Raw genomic sequence first — 22,483 nt, forward strand, 5'->3', positions numbered from 1 at the left:
TCCTGCAGATAAACTGAAACCCTGCATCCCCAACCCAGCTACCAAGAGGGACAGAAATACACGCGTTTACGTCTAAAGATAGTCTGGCCGGTTGAAACAATAGAGCTGCTCTGTTTCACAGCCTCTTCCTTTCTTGAAAGGGCGGGCCAGCCCCTACCCTGAGAACGCTTCAGGGTTGTCTTTTGGTCTTGAATGTTTTTTTTACACAAAACTTTGACATGAATAACGTGTGATTGATTGAGAGAGGGAGGCAGGCCTGAGTAAGGGTGTGATCAATGGAGCCCTGCCCAATGCTCCCAAGAGCTGATTCCAGAACAGGATTTCAGCCAATGGAAACAAAGCTATAGTCTGCCTCCATTCCACACGTTCTTGTGGTCCTGTGAAGCTGTGTTTGTGGTGTGCAGTGTATTACCACCTCTTAAAAACGCACCTGAGTGTGTGTCTATTAGCAGGCGATCAGCAGTGCCTCCAATCACTAGCCTTGCTCTCCTGGAGGCCAGGGTCCCAATTCTGCTCTGGGGGGAAGTGGAATGAGATGCTTCAATTATAGCAGACCTGGGCAGACAACTAAAATTACCGTTACACTAAAAAAGTAACATAAAGAACTACACACATGAACATGTTTACTCTGCTTGAAATAACCCCACAGTAATCACAGGTACACATACAGAAACGCACTATAGAACTTTATTCAAACAGATGGGGTCAGCAGAAGTGGTTGAAAACACAAGAATAATGATCGAAAGTGTAATTGATCTGTAATCGATCCATGATATGGTAGAATTACAATTACACTGTAATCGACCTCATGGCTGCTTTATATAGACAGTATGTTAAAAACAAACACACGCGGCAATACAATGCAATGCAATACAAATGCATTTTAATAGAGCGCTCTTCACGCCATGGAACTCCACAGCGCTGTACAAAAGAATCCGATGTTTCAATCTGCTTAATACCGACGTGAACAGAGTTCCACAAACGAGGAGCACAACAGCAGCCAGCTCTGACGTTTGCAACAACTGAAAGTTCTGCCTTTTCTGGTCTCAAAGAACCAAAAGGAATATACAGTTAGTGGTTCACTACAGTCTGTGCATTGCAGTGTGTTCACCCTCGGAAGACCTGCAGGTGTGTGCAGAGACAACAGGAAGAGCATGCACGCTGGGCTGGTTCCCCTGCTGTCTTCACTCGCAGCTCGTTTCTCCTGCAGGCCTGGTACAGCGGACCCGGTCTCTGTGTGCAATGGGGTGAGATGGGGCAGATAGCAGAGGTACACTTCACAGACGAAGCAGACATCCTCCCCTCCCAGGTGTCTCACAAAATACTGTTAGGGTCTCTTGCCAACGACCCTGACATCTGCAGGCTTGTCTTGCAAACACACATCTAAAAGTACCGCTTTTAACAGCACTGGAAAATACTGCAGACAAAGCGTCACTGTATGAATTACTGTGCATAGTATTATATTTATTTACTGCTGGTTTTTAAAATGCAGCAATCCTTTATTGCACAAGGGAACCGGTTATAAGGTTGTGTAACAAAGTGAACTACGCACAAAATACAATACTTGCACGTGAAACATAAAACAAAGGGATGCAATAATCAAGATATAATAAGGTCGAAACAAAGTCGTTCTCAAAAGAGCACAGTGGGTGTTACTCGGTGTAGCGTCTGATTTGAAATTGAAAATAATAATGGTACTACAATGGTACAGTCAAACTGAAACCATTAACCTCTCCCTGGTTTGTAAGGCATGCGTGAAACAATTCGCTTTTCAAACCAGCCGTCAGCACTTTAATCGGGACATTATCGCTTGTGAAAGTTTTATAAACAACGTTTTTTTAGTGCCTGTGACAAAAAAAACACAACCCTGTTTACTTTATAACTATAGCATTTCAACAAGTTTGTGTGTTCTTAGGATTGTTATATTATTATTATTATTATTATTATTATTATTATTATTGTTGCATTTCAGTGTACTCAGAACTCAGAACTCTGCCCCTCACAAAAATGGATTTAGGGACTTCTCTCATTGGCGGAGGCTGGGGCCGTCACTGGGCATATATAAGTGGCGTTTCTGAGTTGCAGAAGCGGGGTTGCGGTTGGCAAGGGTGCTGTAGGTGCTGTGGGGAGGTACTGTGCATGAGCAGCACAGAGCTGTCTTTGGCATTTGATTGGAGTCGAGGCGGTGTCTCAGTTCCCGTGTCCCCCGTAACCAGCCCGACACCGTCCTCGCCCCCCCCCCCAGGTGACCCCAAAACCGGGCACCAGGGAGAGCCACACGAACACACAACTCCGGGTTTATTTGTTTGCGAGTTAAGAACCACGGGAGTAGCTTTGCAGTGTCTACCCCCATGGATATGGAGCTGCTGTGTTTAGAGGACGACAGTTTTAGTCAACCGCGACACCCCGCCGGTAAGAGCCAGACTGTACCGGTGCTCCGTGCGAAATCAGACCCCGTATTGTTCAGGGACGAGCGGGTCCTCCGAAACCTTCTCTCTCTGGAAGAGAAGGTCCCGCAGCGGCCCGCCTGCTTCGGCACCGTCCAGCGAGAGATACAGCCGGGTATGCGGAGGTTACTAGCGCTGTGGATGATACAGGTAGGGTGTTCTCTTCAGTTCAGAAGGGTTATTTATTCATATATTTTGGGACCGCGGTCAGTCGTAAATAAAGCAATACAAGGGTTTTGCTACAAAGGTTACAGTTACTAAAACTTAAAATGTATTTTAATTTCTTTGTAAAGATTACTATTTAGATAATATTTGACGTAGTGGTAATAGTAATACTTAAAGTAAAATAAAAAAAAAGAAATACAACGTTTTTGGTTTTAAATTCAGCAGATTTAAATGAAGTAGATTTAAACCCGCTGTCTCATAATCTTAATTAGAATGGCGTTTTGAATATGTAATGTGTGCAGTATTTCTTTTTAATCGTTAAAGGGTTACTTTTCATTACGTTTATGGGTTTTTTTGTTTGTTTGTTTATATACTACAGCTCGATGTAAACGAGTGATTTATATTAATAAATAGAATTCAATATTTAATTCATAGTTGTCAAGTCCCATGTGTAAAACTAGATATTAAAAAAGTTAAGTCTGCCATCTACAGGTAGTTGTTGAATATAGTTTATTTAATTGTGAAATGACAATACTTAACACCGTTTTACAGTAATACATGTATTATAATATTGTACCACGCTAGCTCTTTACTGAGGACTAGGTCGAAAGGTCCTGTATTATACTGTATCTACCAATTAGAAAGGGCAGTATGTGTTAAATAAGAACCATTGCTAAACTTTGGTGGCCTGCAGACAGCAATAACGTATTTAATTGTATTTCAGTGGATTCAAATACTTGCAAGTTGATCAGCAAAAAAACTGTCTGTAATCCTTAACAAGCAGACTTTATCACTAGAAGCTGGACGTCATATCCCTACACACCTCAAGGAAAACAAAGGGGAAAATGAGAACTTCTTTTTGAGGAACTACTTTTCCTTCAACCTAAAATACATCACAATAAAAACAGGGATAAAAAAAAACGACATTTCTTCATTGTCCTACAGTTGCAATAGTACCCTCCATGGTGGGAATAACTAGATTACAGACCGGTTTATTAAAAAAAAAAAGCGCTCCTGTAATCCCTGAGTCAGGCATTGTGTTATGGTGGATTTTCCACTGTGCAAACTCCCCGCTCCAAAGTAAATGTGTGACATGACATTCCAACCGCTGTGTCTCCTCAGGTGTGCGAGGATCAGAAATGCGAGGAGGAGGTGTTTCTGGTGGCCATGGATTACCTGGACAGGTACCTGTGCTGTGCACCTGTGCGGAAGGAGCACCTGCAGCTGCTGGGGACCGTCTGCATGTTCCTGGCCTCCAAACTCCGCGAGACTGTCCCCCTGACCGCGGAGAAGCTCTCCATCTACTCGGACAGTGCGGTATCTGTGCGAGAGCTGCTGGTAAGGGTGTCCTTGGAATGTAATTGGCGTGCCATTCTTGGAATCGAGGCTTACGAACCCACTGAATCTCCTATCAGGGCAGTTCATTGCTTTAAAACCTGGAGGACCCTGCTGCACTGCATGTAGCTAGATAGCGGCCGTGCCGAGGTGCATGCTGTGCTCTGCGCTAGTCCTTCATGTCCCAGTGGATGTAATGCTGTGGTTCTGTTGACAGGACTGGGAGCTGGTGGTGGCCGGCAAGCTGAAGTGGGACCTGGCGTCTGTGGTGGCTAGCGATTTCCTGCAACTCTTTCTTCAGAGGCTGCCCCCCCTGCCCAGCGCAAGCCTGGCCCTGGTCCACAAGCACGCCCACGTCTTCATTGCCATGTGTGCCATAGGTACTGCAGGGACAGCCACGCGCATCGCAGTGCAGTTAAAGCCATACAAAAATAAAACCTGCAAAAACGACGACGTGTGCCAGTGGTCAGGGGTGGAGTCGGTTCCTGTTTTTCAATTCCTGTTCCCTTTTAATCCGTTCAACACATCATTGATCAAGATTGCAATGAGCAGTACTCTGTGAAAATGAGCTTCAGATTACTTCAGTCAAAGTCACTGTTAAATGAAAACAGCTGAACAATCTCAACAAGGTCTCTCACAAGTCAGTTTCTTCGAAGTAACAAGAATTTTAAAAAAGGAATTGGATTTGAGAAACAGGAACTGACCCCAACCCCTGCAAGTAGCAAACGAAAAATCACTTCATGAGATGTGAGAATTAAATATGAGAAGTAAATATGGGCGCCCACACAAGTGAGTCTGCTGTGCGTCACATGAGAAAAACATGGAAAAAGAATCTAGAGCCGTTTTTCTGTTTATATAGCTCCTGTGGTAGTGCCATTAAAGTTGTAACAACTTTCACAGTAAATATTTCATTTTTGGCCGTCACTTCTAGTCAAAATTCCCATCTTACAGTTCCGTTACTTTCTGCAGTACGAGATCTGCACAGGTTTTTACATTTCAGTGTCCCGTTATATTGTGCAGCGCAGCACCAATGAATTCATACTTTAAGACTAACTACTGTCACATTTGAAATATAAAATACAAAAAGAAAGCCATTGCGTGAACATGATTTCTCGTTTCCAGATTTGAAGTTCTGGATGTGCCCACCCTCCATGATTGCGTCGGGCAGCATCGCAGCTGCGATTCGTGGGCTTGAGATCCCAGGGCCCGCCTTCTCCAATGACTCGCTGCTGGAGCGACTCGCTACAATCACAGCGGCAGACGTGGTGAGCTCCTGTGTACAGGAATTCGTTTTAAATTAGTCAGGAATACTTCACTTATGAGGCACAGGTTTCACAAAAGCTACAGGTCAGCATTTACTGATATTACAGCAAGAAAACCCCTGACTTTACATCTGGTAGATACATGTATGTAAATAATAAAAATACATTGTTTGTAGAATAGTCTGTTTTAACAAGCCCCTGCCCTGGTCAGCACACCATTCTCCTCTGTAGACACAAGTCTGCTGTGAAGGCAGTTTGTTTCCATGACAGCGTGACAAGCTCTCCCACATTCTCCCTGCTTCTCAGAACTGCTGGTCCACACCTCCCACTGCCCCTGCTTGCAAGGGGAACGAGCAGCAGCTCTGTCACTGCAGCCCCAGCGTTCTGAATGGAAACCTTTCTGAAAACAGCCAGCTTTTCTGACGCAGGGTTTATTCACCCGAGTGCATGCTTGAGGACCAGGGTGTTTCTGAACGGGTCTTTGCATGAATCAGGCTTTGCTGCACGCGTGCATTTCTTGCCATCGCACTTGCAAAGTGTTATTTCCATTTGCTTTCATGGATTGTGAAATGTGCACTGCTGCTGTCCCATCAGTTATAACAATGCAAGCTGAAGCTGGAAGTTGTATCCTCACGTGCCACAAAGGAGGCGGGGGGGATCAAGTAACTAACTGTCCCGACAGAAAGAAAAAAGAATGAAAACATATTTCACCTTGCAGTTAACAGCAAACCTTACACATTAATACCTGTAATACTCTATACAATAATATCGACAGTACCAGGGGGCAGTTCCTGTTTCTCAATTCCCATTCACTCTTAATCAATTCCAACACATCATTGATCAAAATTGCAATCAGCAGTATTTGTAAAAATAAGCTTCTCACGGTGGCAACAGATTACATAAATTGAAGTCAATTTTAGTCAGTTAGCTTTAAATTAAAGCAACAATTCTGCCTGTAAAATACCCATGCCAATTCCTCCAGCTGTAATAAGTGTAATGTGTATGTTGGGTACTGTTTTTAGAAGCTGACCCTGTGACGCTGGCTGTCTCCCTCCCCTCCTCTCCCTAGGACTGCCTGCGAGCCTGCCTGGAGCAAATAGAAAACGCACTCCAGTATAACCTGCCCAAGGAGGGCAGCCTGTCGGAGAGCCCCGAGCACAGCACCCCCAGGACCCCCACTGACCTCTGGGACGTGCTCCTCTCCCCCAGCCCAGCCAGAGAGCTGGAGGCTGGGGAGGATTCTGTACCCACTGCCTGATGCACCCGGGGGACAGGCACAAGAGAACAAGAGGGTGAAGCACAAGCACTGTCAGGGTGCAGGACTGAGAATGCAATCTACGACATTCTGTAGCATGCTGTTCCTGTTACATCAGTCCTGTCCCCAGGGGGGTGGGGGGGTCACCTCAGCCCCCCCCCCCCAGTCAATGCACTGAAATTGTTTTAGTTTTTGCTGTTGTGCCAACATTTTATAGCTTCAGAAAAAAATATAAAAATACAAACCAAAAAAAGGCTGTATTAGATGTTGAAATTTTGTACTGGTTGGCTTTGTTTTTGTAAAGCCGTTGTTCTCAGGGAGCTGCTGTTTCCCATAAGTCTGTCTGAGTGCTGTAATACCGAGCCAGGGCCAGTCTAGCAGCAGTCTGGGTGCTCCGTTTATAAAAGGGCCCTCCGTCTCACCTCTTGCACCGCAGTCTGCTGCATATCACTGTAGTTCTGAACCAAAAAAAAAAAAAGATGCTGCTTTGGGTTAAGATTTCAAACTGAAATTAATAAAAACAAATTTTAAAAAGCTGGTCAGTCATTGCATTTTTTTCATGTCTCTGTCTTCTAGCAGAACAGTCTATACCCGGTACCTGAAACCCGTTTGTGTTTAAACGCAGTGCTAGTTCTGTAAGACCAATGCAAATTCAGCTTTTAATCAGGACGTGTATGATAGTGGGATCAGACAAATGGGGGGGGGGGGGGGGGTGACAATCCTTAACAAATAGAAATCAAACATTTGAATGTACAATTTTACATTTGATGATTGCAGCTTCTAAATTACAAATGTGACCAGGCTGCTCCTTTGGGACACATCTCCCTCTATTGTTAGAACTAGGTATTTATCTTTAATTATAACCTTTTGTGAACCCGTCTGTACAGGACACTACACACAATGAGAAGCACTCCTGGCACATAGCACATCGCAACAGTATCTGCAGGTACTCCCTCATGGTAAAGCTGCATTTACAAGCCTCACAATATAGGTCCCATCCCAATAAGAATGAAAGTGCAAGAGACACAGCCACGCTAAAACCAGTTCACACTAGAGGAAGCACAGAGTCCTCAAGGCCTTGTATCTTGTAATCTGCACACTGTGTGTTTTTAAGGGTTTAGTCCAAAGCCATGGCTGGCTCACCAATCTCCAGATCTCGACACTTGGAGTTGACCAGCTCCCTTCTGATCTCTGCAGATATAGAGGGGTGTGTGTGCACCTTCAGCAGCTCCAGCAGAGCCCCCTTCTGCTCGGAGGACAGGTCCTCCTTGTAGCGCTGTGCTAAGGTCAGCAGGCTCTGGTGCCACAGCACGGGCAGCTCGCGCTTGTCGCTACGGAAACGCAGGAAGTGGAAGACCAGGGCGTCGATCACGCGGAAGGGGAGCGCGTACTTCTTGTCGATCATGAGCCGCAGGAAGATGCTGTTGGCTCCGTTGTAATCCATCTCAGCCACCTTCAGCATCGCTGCGCTGGGGGAGGGAGGAGAGGGAGGGGGTTACAGAGGGGCTGCCCAGACAGAAAGACAACAGACAGGGTGCACTGGATAAATCATCTGCAGCAATGCTTCAAAGTTTAAAAAAAAATAAAAAATTATTACACACAACTACAATGCGTGAAAAGATGGTTTAGTTAAAAAAAAAAAAAAAAAAAAAATTAAAAAATGACGTGAAGCTGAGGGGGCTGTCCGGTCACGTACCTGCAGTGCAGCACCGGGATGGAGCACTTTGTGAGGATGCTGCCAATGATCACAGCCTCGCGAAGGGTGCAGGTCCCAGACTCACATAGAGGGATCAGGATTCCTGCACAGGGGCAAGGCAGCAAGGCTCACTTATTAACACACATCACAACAACACCACAACAAACTGGGGCTGCACTTAGAAATACTAAAAGAAGCTTAACTCAAAAGACACTGAAAAACACTTTGGAGTCCAAGTGCCTGGCTGCTCAAACTGTGAAATGTTTACTTGTTACAGGGATGGAAATAAGACTAATGACCCATTTCTGCTTTTACAATGAGTTTAACAAGGCATACCTAAGCTTGTTGCCTAGATACTGGTGGCTAAGCCCATACTGAAACCTGAAATGGGTGAATGCAACAGGAGTCTTATTTCCCATCCCTGATTTATGTTCATAATAAGAGACGCACTACACAGGGTTAAATGTATTATAAAGAACAGATTGTCCTGATGAAGTTTCTTTTTTTTAACTTCAGAATTCCGTCCTCTGTGTTCTGTGTGCAGGATGGCACCTGTGCACAGGGGAAGACGTGTCGGAATTCTCCACGGACAGCGTGGTTTCTCGTGCGCTGCTCCTCACCTTTGAACCAGGCGCCGGGTTTGAAGAGCGCCTTCTTCAGCGCGCTGTACAAGTGGAAGTTGAGCCGCTTGTACTCCGCGATGTCGTCTCGGATGCGGGGCAGCAGCACCAGGTTGTAGAAGCGCTGGGCCATGCGCTCCTTCAGGTTGGAGGAGAAGATCCTGCAGGAAGAGGACAGCGGTTTATGCAGATGACTTCCAAGCAGGTCATAACACAAAACACACCCCTACATACCTGTCCTAAACCTCAGCTGAACACAACACCTATAACACAATATCCAATTCAAAATTCTCCCCAAAAAACAGACAAACCCCCAGCCCCCTGGGTCCAATGTGTAGCGCTGACCACATTTAAAGGGCCAGATGGGGCACAGCTGCAAAGTTTGAATCCACACAAACTTCAGCAACCAGCTTTCTATCTCTATCTCTATCTTGCACTGCAGGGTACAAGACAAAGAGCAACCCCTCCCCTCCCGTCCACAGTGCAGCTCTTTACCGGGTTGCCTGGTACATGGCAGCTGCAGACCAGCTCTCAGGATCAGTGATGTACAGAACCTGCTCCCAGTTGGACAGCGCCGGGATGATCTTGAACGCTTTGGGCAACTTCCCACTGCGGTATTTAGAAAGAACCTGAGAGAGAGAGAGAGAGAGAGAGAGAGAGAGAGAGAGAGAGAGAGAGAGGAGAGAGAGAGAGAAAGAGTTAGACTGCACCTCTTGCATGGGTGGAATGGGTTTGCTGGTCAGTCTCTAGGCTTATGTACTTACAAACAAGTAATTCCTAATGCAGACTCTTTATTAAAATCCACTGTAAAAACACCACTGAAGAAATGCATGTGGTAGCGATATAATATATAATCAGGGGTGTGCAATTCATATCGCCCGACCCCCGGGACAGGATTTGCTGTTATGCTTTGCCCGTTGGTCAAGTGGTTTATTTATGTATTTTTCCAGTGTTCGTTCTGTTGCTAGGAAACCACTCTGGGTATATTTCTAGAGAGCCACGCAAGTTTCTGAAAACTGAACTGCAGAAGTACCTACACACCAACATTTAAAAAAGTCCCACCCCTATCACTTCTGATTGGCTAGCTGAGGAAAAAGCTGATCTTCTATTGGTTACAAAGAAACCCAGAAACGACTGCCAAGATAGCCTCTGGCTACCTCAAACTTATTACAGTGGCAACAAATTACTTCAATTGAAGTCACTTTTAGTGAATTAAACTGGATTCAAATTCAAATTACTGTGTCTGAAATACCAAATCGCAATTCCTTTGAAAGGACGGGAATTGGAAATTGACTTTAAAATGAAATTGAAAAGCAGGAATTGACCCCAACCCTGATCTCTACACTTAGGGAGTTGAATGTACTTCTTTCCAGTTACTCATTACAAACCACCCCGCCTCACCTCTTTCACCCCTTTGTACACCTCCAGCACTCTGGGGTCCAGCTGTGGCATCGGCACCCCCGACACCTCGGACATCATCGTCTCTACCTCCGTCTGTTTCTCTGTGATCTTCTCCATGATGATGTCAGCCAGCGTCTGTCTGCCAGGAGAGGAGGGGCAGGGGAGCAGATAAGATCCCCGCTCGCAATGCATTTGAATCCGTTTCCAGGCTTCCCTGCTAGCTTAAAGGTGTTCAAATCCACTTTCTTATCCCTTGTTAGCTCTAGCAACTGTAGGCTGGTGGGATAACAGGGATGGAAATAAGATTCCTATTGCACAGCAGTTTGATTCATTCTTGGTTTTACTACGAGACACTGTGGCTAATCAAGCTCATAGCAAAACCTGGAGTGGGTGAAACTGCTATGCAACAGGAGTCTTATTTTCATCTCTGGAATACCAGCTGCAGCCAGTACACCTTGCTTTGTAAAATGCTTGGAGGTTTTCCTCATTGCTCTATACAAAATGCATACACAGGTGAGAGCCAGTGTTGGAAAGTCACAGCCTAACTATAGCTGGCCACACAAGATTACAGGGGGTTCTATGGGCTTCAGCTTGTGGTGCGGGCGAGTCTGGATCAGTACCTGAGAGGCGGGTTCTTGTTCATGAACATCTCGATGGCCTTCTCATCCTCCATGTCGACCTGCACCGCTGCACCCCCACACCCCTCCTCCTCCTCCTCCTCCTCTCTGCCAGCATGTGACCCCAGGCAGGGCCAATCATCCTCCGAGTCAGAGTCCCGGGGCCCAGAACCTGTCAACACACAAGAACATGCCGGGTCAGAACCAGGACATGCAGGCACAGCCCGTACAGCAGATCTGGGGTACAATACAATTATTCAACGACACATTTATCTGTTATTCGATCACTAGTATTTGACCACTTTTGGTGACCCTATTTGTCTGAAAAGAATGATGTAGTATGTTTATATATGTACCTGCGATTACTGATCGATTGTTTAGAGTACATGTTAATGAGTTTAGAATACAAAGAATATTTTCGCTGCAGGGTCCGAGCACTCAGCGTCCTTCTCTCTTACCCAGGACTGTGGTCTGGGTTTTTTTCCTCTCCGTCTTGCTCCCGGTCCCGTACTCCGCTTCCAGTTCCTCCTGCTGGATCCTGGCCTGTTCCAGGATCTTGCGGGACAACTTCTCGTTGACGTACCGGTCCTCTCCCTCCTCCCGGTGATCGCGGCTCTTCACCCGGCCGCTCGGCCTCACTGCGCCGCCCTGCAGTATCTGATCAGCCAGCGGCATACCCTTCATATTCTTCTGCTCCCCTCTGTCTCCCCCGCCTCTGGATTTCTTCAATTTCGGCATGTTTCAGATCGGTGCGCTTGGATCTGCGGTCTGTTAGTGTTTACACGTTTGAATCTCCTGTGTTAGGCTCACAACACACATGGGGTGTAAACGTGGAGCAAAACAGACATGCGCATAAGAAACTTCCGCTGTTGTGCCACAGATCCCTAAATATCGTTGGCTAGAGTTCGAGATGCGCATTTGGAGAAATGTTACTTTGCCCCTCACAAGCATGGCGACGTGTATTGTATTTCATTTTTTGTTGTTGTTTTTTTTATTTTTACAAGAAATAAGCTGTAATATAAAATGCTTATCTAACATGCAATTATTATTATTATTATTATTATTATTATTATTATTATTTAATCCTATGGGGTCGGTTTGTTTTTGCTTAGAGGTGATGTCATTTCCGCTGTGCCAGTCGTCTGAAATGTTTTTATCCACGCAGGAAGCGTCTTGTTTGAAGTTGGATTTTGAGGCGCGATGGGAGTCACTTGGTAAGAACTGCTGCTTTAAACGCCGTAGAAAATAAAACGGGTCGAGGAACAGCCTGCAAAAAACCCGTCGGGCTGTTACTGTTAGTGTGCGTTATTGTACTGTAGCAGGGAAGTGTGATTACACGAACAGACACTCACTACTCCATGTGACATTCTGTACTACAAATGTGCAAATTGCACAGGTGCTGATTCGACGTGTTATTAATCGAGCATATCTGTTCTGTTATAAAAAGCGAATAGTTTATTTTTCTTGTGTGAGAGCTTTCAAGGCAGGGTCAGTTCAAGATGAATTCGTTCATACAGTCTAGTCTGTAAGCCTGTAGCCTCGCCTGGAAGACGGATCTACAGACCGTGTCTGGGAGAACGCTGTGTGTGTGCATTTACAGTTTTCAGGGATGGATTAGATCTCCATTGCATAGCGGTCTGCGCAATTCCAGGCAAATCCCTTTTAATAAAGACACATTTTTGATGAAAATTGTAATTAGCAATATTCTATTAAAATGAGCTTCTCACAGTGGCAACAAATTACTTCAATTAAAGTCACTGTTGCTCAATTGAATTGGCTTCAATAATTATGCCTCTAACATATAAACTTCACTTGGAATTGGGGGTTGGTTTTAAAAAGGAATTGGAAATGGAATTCAAATTGATAAAGAGGAATGTACCCCAGCCGTGTGTGTGTGTGTGTGTGTGTGTGTGTGTGTGTGTGTGTGTGTGTGTGAGGTTGTCATTGTCTCTGTGTTCCGTGATCGCAGCGTGTCCCAGGTTCCGGTGGCGGAGGGGAAGAGCGTGCAGCAGACTGTGGAGATGCTGAACAGGAAGCTGGAGCAGCTGGGTGCCGTGAAGCAGGGCTACTTCTGTGTGGACTGCGAGACCTACCACGCAGGGGCCGTCGGCATTCCCGGTGAGAGATCGCTTCTGAGGAATGCTGCTGCACGGATGAGAGGGAATAATGCCGACACCTCCGATAGCACGGTTTCATCTCTCATACCCAGCGGGGCCAAACTGTGCTGTCATTGAAAGTTGTGATGAATTTCGTCCAGCTTCACTTTTTTGCATATAGGCACTGCTGCTTCCTGGGTCAGCTATACCTGACAATTACCGTGGAGCGCATACAGCTGCCTTTTACTACCCCTCTCCCAGGCAGCAGCTCGGCTGTGCCTGTGAAAAAGCAGTGGAAACGAGGCATGAGACCGAAACTGTTCACCTGAACCATGCATGATCGTCACATGCTGAATAAACGATTGTGAGTGGCAATCACAAGGTTTTTAAGCGTGCATTATCAGGGTGTGATAGAGTAATAGTGACACTGGCAGGCTGTGGAGAGGAAAAGCCCAGGTGAACCTTATTATGCTTGCAGCAAAACCTGGAATGCCTCAAGTAAGCGTCTTATTCAGGGATGGAAATAGGACTCGTATTGCACAGCAGCTTGATCCCTTCCTGGTTTTGTTAGGAGCTTGATAAGGCACAAGTGAGCTTGTTACCTGGACACTGTGGCTAATGAAGCTGACATTAAAACCTGGAATGAGTGAAAGTCCTATGCAATACAAGTCTTATTTCCATTTCTTATTGTGTTTGAAATAATGTAATCAGCCTAGTTTGCAGTACATTGCTGTGTGCTGTGATGATCTCACACTCCATATTAGGCAGCAATGTAATAGATGGACACGGGTTTATGAATGGCGTAATGTCCCCTCTGCAGGCCAGCCCCCCAAGTTCCTGTACGTCATGCACAACTCGGAGGCTCCGCTCAGCTGCTTTGCTCTTTTTGAGAATGGACCCTGCCTGGTGGCCGACCCCAACTTCGACGTGCTGATGATCAAGCTGAAAAGCTACTTCCAGAACGCCAAGAGTAACAAGGTGGAGAGCCGAGGGGCACGCTACCAGTACTGCGACTTCCTGGTCAAGGTGGGCACTGCCACCATGGCGTCCAGCGCACGTGGTATTACCGTGGAGGTGAGAAAAAAAGAACGCTGCCCAGATTGCTGTCTCGCTCTTCTGCAGCCCCCCCCGCCCCTCAACCTCAAAGCTTATAATAATTTATTTAACATCACACTCCTGGTTCCTGATCATAGAAATAATCAGCCTAACTGAAGGTAGTTCTGAAATCCAGGACTGGGCGTGAGGCTAACATGAGTTCCAAGCCCGTCGTACTCCCTGCAACACGGATACCTGCCTGTCTTGCTTCGGCTCCGCTGCAGTGACGGCTGTCTGTTCTGTCCCTGTGCTTTTTTTTTTTGTGCGACTCCTGCAGCTTCCCATGTCTCGTTTCTCATTGCAGGTGGAGTACTGCCCATGCGTCACAGCCAACGACTGCTGGAACCTGCTGATGGAGTTCATGCAGAGCTTCCTGCCCTCTCACGTGCCCGGCGTGCCGTCAGTGTTTGGCGTGAAGACAGACGGGGTGTACAGCCTCTCCGACACCATGGCACAGTACCTGGAGCTCTTCGGCAAGCTCCGGAAACAGCAGGCAGCAACGGGGAGCGGCATGCGCTGAGAGGGTACCAGGAGATTCTTTTGAGAGGAGACTCAGGATAGACGCTCTCTCTCTCCCTCTCTGTCTGTCTCTCTCTCTACTGCAGCTTCGATCGGACTGACCCTCGCTCTTCACCAGCTTACTGAGATAGTTTCTGTAGGTGACACCTGCAGTGCCAGGCTACGAGAAATCAGCCCTAAAAGTGACTTTGAAAGAATGTGTGTGTCAATAATTAACAAAGGAGTTCCAAGTTTACTCATAGTTTTAAACACTCTCTTATCGTAAAGATGTTCTGTTTCTGTAGTGCAGTGCCACTAGATGCTTTGTAATAATCTTAGAAACAAGAAGACCTGGTCAGTGCTGTTTGTGGAGTAAATCTACATTGTTTCCTCATTTATATGAGTGGATATTGAGTGATAATCCAGAAAAAAGAACTCATGTCAGGTGGGAGATGAGCTCAGCATCACCCAGGGGTTCCATGACTCTCAGGATTGACTGAGCAGCCCTAGTCATGTCAAGCAGATTCATGAGCAGGTCATTCCAGGGCATGCTGTGAACTTTTATCATTGAGTAAAGTATGTATTTTTATAACAGTGTGCATCGAGTCTCTATCCTGAATGGAAATTAGACTGCTATTGCAGCGCAGTCCATTCCTGGTTTTACTGTGAGTTTAGTAAGACACACCTGTGTGTGTTACCCATTCATTTAGTCTTTATTTCCAACCCTGCCCATCACACACACGTGTGGCTGTGTATTTTTTAAGTAGTAAATCATTTACTATACAGGATTCTAGTGTTGCGAGGCTTGGTTGTCCAATGGTTATAGAAACGGGCTCGATACAAGGAGGCTGCTGATTCTAATCCCAGCTCAGCCACTGACTCGCTGTGTGTGTCCCTGAGCAAGTCACTCAACCTCCTTGTGCTCCGTACTTCAGATGAGACATAAAACAAACAAGGTCCTATTGGAAGTGACTCTGCAGAAGCAGTTGTTGATGAAGCATAGTTCACACCCCTAGTCTCTTTGGATAAAAGTGTCTGCTAAATTACTAATTAATTATTATTTTTAAAATAATAATAATTGCGCTCAGTCTTAAGGGTTAAATTGGACCTTTCCCAGTGAGCTGGTCTTGATATTACACAGACAATGTTATACGTATTTGCATGTTTGATGTTTTTCTCCCATCCCTTTTTTATTATCTGTTTACTTAGCAGACGCCTTTATCCAAGGCGATTTACAGAGACTAGGGTGTGTGAACTGTGCATCACCTGCAGAGTCACCTACGACAAAGTCTCACACAAAAGACGGAGCACAAGGAGGTTAAGTGACTTGCTCAGGGTCACATAGTGAGTCAGCGGCTGAGCTGGGATTTGAAGCGGGGACCTCCAGGTTACAAGCCCCTTTTTTTTACCACCGAAGCACACACGCTTCAGTCATGTCCCAGGTATTAAAGGTAGTAGAACCTATGGAACTGGCTAACACACCCATGCTGGCTCTGCACATTGAAAGAGTTACTTATCACCTGCAACAGGTGGCTCACCTATTGCACTCTGCATCTGACCACAAACTGCAAAACAACAACCACGCTCCACATGTGGGGCTTTTTTTCCCGTCTGTAAATTTTGTAACATCTGTTCAGAGGAGCCGCCAAATGACAGCAGAGGACAATTTAAAGAAGTGTCTCCCCCTGACTGGGTAAAGTTTTGGGTGACCGTCATGCAGTGCGTTCAGTGAGCTGCACAATACAAATCAGATAATTCTGCAACAGAATCTTGCTAGACCAAAAAAAAAAAAAAAAAGACTCTAGAATTGCTCCTAATACCTATAGGAAAAAAAAGAATTTAGTGTGAGTGCTCAAGCTCCTGTTTTTATAATTGTAAACACAAACAATTAGGCTGGTAAAATGTATGTGTTAATTGCATAGCTCATGTGCCTACTGTAACTGTTTTATGCAATTATCAGTAACATATACAGTGTAATACGTGTATTAAATTGTTTGCATGCATGTATATGTATGCGCGCGCACTATATTTGCTCTGCACCTGTGCCCCTCACTTAAATGCTGTGTAGCACAGCCTGTGTGGTCCTAGGGGCCCTAATACCTTATGCACATGAAGTGATCTTATACTGTGGCAGTCAAAGCAAATCTAACGACTGCAGAAATTCTATAGAAATATCACAGCGCATCGGACATCTTAGTAAAGGCAGGACTTGCACATTATGAATAAGTCATGGGGAGCAAAATGTTTTCAGACCAAAATAAAAAAAATAGCTTTAGAAAATCCTCTAAAATTAAAAATGTACCTTTAAAAAAAACCTCTGCCCGTTTCTAACCTCCAGACTGCCCTGTGCAGAAACGTGAAACCTTTAGATCTGGCAACACTGAACAAAATGAACAACGGCGACAATACGAGTAAAAAGTTTGTAGTGTTTAGGAACCACGTAACGTGACGCAGATTCATCTAGCCCCTTCACACTGGCGCGCCTACCTGGGGTCTGACTCCACTCAATCTTTGCTTGACATATATGAGAAAAGTTTTTTTTTGCTCCATGTACACAAAGGGTTTAAATTATATATATATATATATATATATATATATATATATATATATATATATATATATATATATATATATATATATATATATATATGTTTTGTTTTTTTCAAGCCGTTTCGGCCAAAAGTCCTACAACATGTTTGTCTCTACTATAATGGACTGTACTGAAGAAGGGCTTCGCATTGAGTTAAACGGCGATGTCTCTTTAAAGAATTGCTTTGTCTGTGGAATACCTTATTTACCCTTTCCATCCAACCTAACTTACTTTCCGCGGCTGCGCAAAGTACGCACCCCCTCATTGTAAACCGACAGGACTGAGGAGCGCTTTGCTTACTCGCGTTTGTGAATAGAAACCCTCGCCAAGAAACACTTTCAAAGTTAAGCCGCACAGCTACGCCGGTCACTTAGGAATTTACCGCCGAATCAGAGAGAGGGCTCCCCTGCAGGAGACGCAGTCTGTTTTGTGAATAGGCCACTCATAGAGAAAGTAAGCGAGTGACGGGCTAACCACCAATAAGAGCTCAAGTCTGGCCAGCGATTGACGACCCTGTGGCCAATCAGCGAGCGGAGAAGGAGGACCCTCCGCGGTTCGGTTGTCTCGCGGTCGATGACAGCTCGCGCGTGCTGATGATGGCGGTAAATAAAAGCTGCCCAAAAAATTGTTTTTTTTTTTAAACAGAAATATTTTTTTAAATACCCCTCGCAGCGTTAAGTAGCGGGGAGCCGATACGCAGCCCTGCCTGTTATGACACGACTTTACAGCCTTTAAAAAAAGTTGAAAAGGTTTTTTTTTTTTCTTTTGGAGAATGAGAATTTTTTTTTTTTGAGTGACCTCCCGTTGTTTCGGTCAGTGTTTGTAAAGTTTATTTGAAATTCGTGATTCAGACCCGCGCCGGTGTCCCGTTGAAAGCGGCAGGTTTTCTTTCCCTTTCCCCGGGCGCCGCTGTGGGTAAAGCGGAGCCTGGCGCCGTGGAGGGAAGAGTTTGTTAGATCAGTCTCTTTGTTCTGAGGGGTAAGTGCGTGTTTATTGTTCTGGTTAGGATCCCGACAAGCGCTTGAATTTACAACAAATATCCGGCATTTATCCGCAGAAGGACCGGCGACTGAGCCCGTGTGTTAAACACAATGCTTCGTGTTTTTAAAACGTCAGGTTAGATCTTAGTTATTTGGCTAGAGCTGGAGTGTTATTTACAAATGTCTCGACACGGTGACCAAGTCGTCGGTGAAACTTTATTTCGTGGTGGCTATGTTTAAAAAAAAAAAAAAAAAAAAAAAAACACACACAAACAAAACGGCTAAGGAGATACAAGTGTGGTTTATAAAGAAATAAATACAGACTTGCTTAAATGTGACCCCCGACATTACATTGGGAAAGTGGTCCTACGTGTTGTGGTGAAGCGTGTCATAGACTCGTTGCACACACGAAACATCTTCCTGCTGTCGAGGTCTGACGGAGGTTTCTAACCCGCTGCCCCGGGTCTTCGTCATGTGGAGAGTCGCTGCAAGCAGCAACAAAAACTGCTAACAAGTGCCACTGATCGCTTGTCGCGTTTGTAAAGTTTGTTTTGAAATGCCTGCGCGAAACAGCAGCAGCCATGTCGCGCGTTTCAGAAAGCTGACTGTAGAAACGTGTTTTCAGAGCCCACTAAAGTTTGCATGTTTTTTTTTTTTTTTTAATATAGGTGCCATCGTAATAGCTAGACTAAAACGAAAGACGTTTTCTTTTACAAGGATTTGCATTTAAGTGCAAATTGAGGGGAGCAAGCCGGTGTAATTCATTTAGGAAATGCAGCATTAAAGGGCAACGCTGTACAGTATATGCTACGCTTTGCTGTTTTCGTGATTTGAGTTGTAAATACTGAAATGTTTTGCATCAGTTGGCATAAAGTTTAATTTATCCTCGGGTCAGATGTGCCAAATAGATCGCGTGAGGAGTAAATGAATTTCAGGAAGGTGCTACAAATTATGCTTGCCACCTCAAAGAAAATGCAGTATTGTAACTTAAGTAAGGACTTGAACTCAACAGTGCATCAAACAAATAAAGCTGGTGATTCTGGCGTGCAGCCCACTGACCACATCTCTGCAACCTTTCAACCATTTTCAACAAACCAGAGCTCAACAACTTGATGTAGCTTTTGCGTACCTTACAGTGGTGTTAGTCATGGAGGAAATCCATTCTTACAAATAGCTTTTGTAAAATTGCCTCTCTGGTGAAAAGTTAAACATGTAACATTTGGATTAGGGTTTGGGTCAATTCCAATTTATTTTTTAAATCAATTCCCATTTCCTTTTAATCAATTCCAACACATCATTGGTCAAGATTGCAATTAGCAGTATTCTGTTAAAATGAGCTTCTCACAGTTGCAACAAATTACTTCAGTTAAAGTCCCTGTTAGTCAGTTACATTGTTCAACTGAAACCAATCAAAAAAAATAAATGTGACGTAATCTCTAAAATACCAATTCCAATTCCAACTCCTTTGAGGGCATTGCAATTGGAAATTCGTTTTAAATAATGATTGGAAATGAAATTGAGTAACAGGAATTGAGCCCAATCCTGATTTGGATTCCAGCAGTTGGTTCAGAGCCTGCACTACAGCACACACACACACTGGTGTCTTTCAGAGCAGGCGTTATCTATGTATATTTATGCATCTCCTGTCTGAAAAGCTGATTTTTTAATTTTTTTTTTAAATCCTGACTGTCAAGGATGGCGTGTTATTTAATTTTAATGTTCAAGCCAAGTACATTCTCATCAGGGCATGAAATTATGTTTTTTTGGGGGGGGGGGGGGCTGTGTTGCAAAATTGCATAAAATCCAGTGCAGATTGCTTATTCGTGACATTACTGCAAAATTTGGAATTTTGAAAGTGTGATGCTTGCCTTCCTTGAGTTTTCTTAGGAGTGCTATTCCATTAGCTAGGTTGGGATTTAGTGCTGGCGTACACAGGTTTCAGGTTGTGACGGCCTCTCTTTGCTCCTGTTTTCTTGTGTCTGACTGTGTTGTCAGTCATGTTGAGTATTACGTTTTTTTTTTTTTTTTGAGCTGTCGATGAACACAGAAAATTACTAATGCATGATTCAGGTGTAGGGTTATCTAATTTATATCGCTGGAATACCAAAGATGATAAATGCGATGGTCCGACAGGACTTGGTTAGTATGACAATTGATAAGATAAAAAGATCATTAGTGATGGACTGTTTCCATAAAAGGCAAAACCTTTTAATGAGAAAATACGGTGTAATTATTCCCAACCCCCCAAAAAAAAAAAAACTAATTTAGTCATCACTCAAGAGCCATGTAGAGGACTACAATTATTGCCTATGTTATCACTGCGTTTGGTGGTTGGTAGCAATTTTATATTGGTATAGAGTCACGCAGTTAAACTCACTTTTATGTTGGTGTAGGAAAACCTCTAGTATCACAAGTCATTTCGTTTGCAAGCGTTTGTGCACAAAATATCACTCATGCACGCTAAAAACATGAAAGGGCAGCACTCACAAAAGAGATCCGAGTGTGAGTCCATGCTTGCTGCTGGAAGCCCAAGGCATGTGCTCTTTTTAAGCCTGCCGGGTCTGGGGGGGGTGAATAAGCAGAGTTGATCCTCGTCTGGAGGATTAATGCTAAATGGCTGTAGACTCGGTGGACTAGCACAGGCGCTACAGGGGTGATTACTGAGGGGACTTGTGGGTCGGAGAGGCTTTTTGATCAGTTCAGTTGAAGTATATTGAGGTTTGACATTAACACTCCGTGAAGGAGATCAGGGATGGGGACCGGACCACTGGAGCTTTTGCAGCACAACTCATCCTAAATTATTTAGAGGATTTATGAGGATTAGTGGCAGTGTTTTGCTGGGACATGATGATACTCCATTTGGTATATGTCTGTCCCTTTAGTAGGGCTTGCTAAAAAAAAAAAAAAAAACTCTCAAAGCATTTACAGGGATGGAAATAAAGCACCCATTGCATAGCTGGCTCACCCATTCTTGCTTTTAATAGGAGCTTGATTAGTCACAGTGTACAGATAACAATCTCAGGTGTGTAATTAAACACACAGTGAAACAAAGAATGGAGCAAACTGCTTTGTAATGGAAGGCTACATCCCTGATGTGGTTGTTTTGCTGAAAAATTGTCAGATTGTTTAATAGTCTTTGTTTGGGTACATATTGATTCAGTTCTAGGTGGGATTGTAATTCTGTACCCTTCTTTATACAAAGTAAACACAGAAAGCTTAATCTAATTTGGAAGGTGGAGGGGGGGGGGGGGGGGGGGGGTTAACTTGGAGGCATTACAACCTCCGTAATCCAATCACACACAGCAAGATTTCATCGAGTGCTTCAGAAGCTGTATGGGCCATGGGACAAAAAACAAGTTCGACAAAAAAAAGTGAAGAAAATAATAGGGTGAGGCAGGGTTACCTTACTAAAGAAGTACTGTGCTCACACTGTGCTTACGCAGTCACATTCAGCTCATGCTTTTAGGATTGTGCAAATGTCAGTTTAGCATTGGAGACTCCTTTAGACCAGAACAAACACTACTTCTGTCATGTCTAGTTTATAACGGATCTTGTCTGTTTTCTTTTGCCAAGTTTGTGGTTCAGAACACACAGTATGCTGTTCTCTTGTTGACAGGCTGATCAGGACTCAGTGTTTAAGAAATCTTATACCTGTTCTGACCTGTTGTTCAAGCTTTCCTACTAAATGGGGGATTTAAATAGAACGGCTGTCGTAAATAAAGCATTCTTCTTACAGTAGCATACTGCAGAACCAGTAACAACCAGTTGACGTTACGCTCAGAACTGGCTGAACATTACATTGTTTGTGCAAAGCAGAAGTTTCAGAGTTTAACGCTGTAGGTCTCAGGTCCTATCTCATACAGAAGGAACTATTTTTCCACTTGCTAATTTCATTTCTATGAACTTTGTCATTTCTGTCCTCCATGGACGTGATTATTTGTCTTCGGATACCTGTAAAGACATGTTTGTTGGAATATACAGATGTTTGTCCCTGCACTGATTATAGCAGTGTGTCCATATCCATACTGCCAGTCTGTCTCTGTCTGTCCCTGCTTTGTGCAGCCGGCTGTGCATGAGGGAAAGAGATTAACTGTCACCAGACGGTGATCAATATCCCTCCTGAAACGGCTCCCGCCACACGCCATGCATTTCCAATAGCCTGTCAGCTCCAGCCTTGCTGCAGTAGGCTTCTACAGGGGAGGTTACTGGTGTGGGTTTATCGTCCAGCTCTCTCACCCATAAACATGCATATCCACATGTCAGGGGTGTGGTCCTGCTTCACTTGTCCGCATTCAAAAAAATATCATGTGTTAAAGTTATCCGGCTCTCTGAACTGATCAGGGTAAAGCTTTTCTTCCTTGCCACGTTTGCCTGGATTTTTTCCAGCAGTTTAGGAACTTAAGACGCACAAACAAGGGTGTGACTG

The 22,483-nt window shown here is 44.5% G+C and overlaps 3 protein-coding genes across 3 annotated transcripts; 2 read left to right on the forward strand and 1 right to left on the reverse strand.

Moving 5' to 3' along the window:
• Window positions 1–2,071: 2,071 nt before the first annotated feature.
• LOC121299920 (G1/S-specific cyclin-D2-like) lies at window positions 2,072–6,998 on the forward strand. The gene is made up of 5 exons (XM_041228157.1): window positions 2,072–2,597; window positions 3,735–3,950; window positions 4,165–4,327; window positions 5,070–5,212; window positions 6,279–6,998. The coding sequence occupies exons 1-5, from the start codon at window positions 2,352–2,354 to the stop codon at window positions 6,465–6,467; spliced, it is 957 nt and encodes a 318-aa protein (XP_041084091.1). The 5' UTR covers window positions 2,072–2,351; the 3' UTR covers window positions 6,468–6,998.
• Window positions 6,999–7,176: 178 nt separating this feature from the next.
• On the reverse strand, window positions 7,177–11,645 carry LOC121299919 (bystin-like). The gene is made up of 7 exons (XM_041228156.1): window positions 11,257–11,645; window positions 10,802–10,970; window positions 10,182–10,320; window positions 9,276–9,409; window positions 8,781–8,941; window positions 8,161–8,263; window positions 7,177–7,933 (listed from the first exon to the last, which is right to left on the reverse strand). The coding sequence occupies exons 1-7, from the start codon at window positions 11,534–11,536 to the stop codon at window positions 7,582–7,584; spliced, it is 1,338 nt and encodes a 445-aa protein (XP_041084090.1). The 5' UTR covers window positions 11,537–11,645; the 3' UTR covers window positions 7,177–7,581.
• Window positions 11,022–15,220, forward strand: LOC121299921 (mediator of RNA polymerase II transcription subunit 20-like). The gene is made up of 5 exons (XM_041228158.1): window positions 11,022–11,040; window positions 11,964–12,012; window positions 12,768–12,916; window positions 13,715–13,968; window positions 14,294–15,220. Exons 2-5 carry the CDS (start codon window positions 11,999–12,001, stop codon window positions 14,507–14,509), a joined length of 633 nt encoding a protein of 210 aa, XP_041084092.1. The 5' UTR covers window positions 11,022–11,040; window positions 11,964–11,998; the 3' UTR covers window positions 14,510–15,220.
• The last annotated feature ends 7,263 nt before the right edge of the window (window positions 15,221–22,483 follow it).

Source organism: Polyodon spathula, chromosome 25 (genome assembly GCF_017654505.1).
Source record: "Polyodon spathula isolate WHYD16114869_AA chromosome 25, ASM1765450v1, whole genome shotgun sequence".
Taxonomy (NCBI): domain Eukaryota; kingdom Metazoa; phylum Chordata; class Actinopteri; order Acipenseriformes; family Polyodontidae; genus Polyodon; species Polyodon spathula.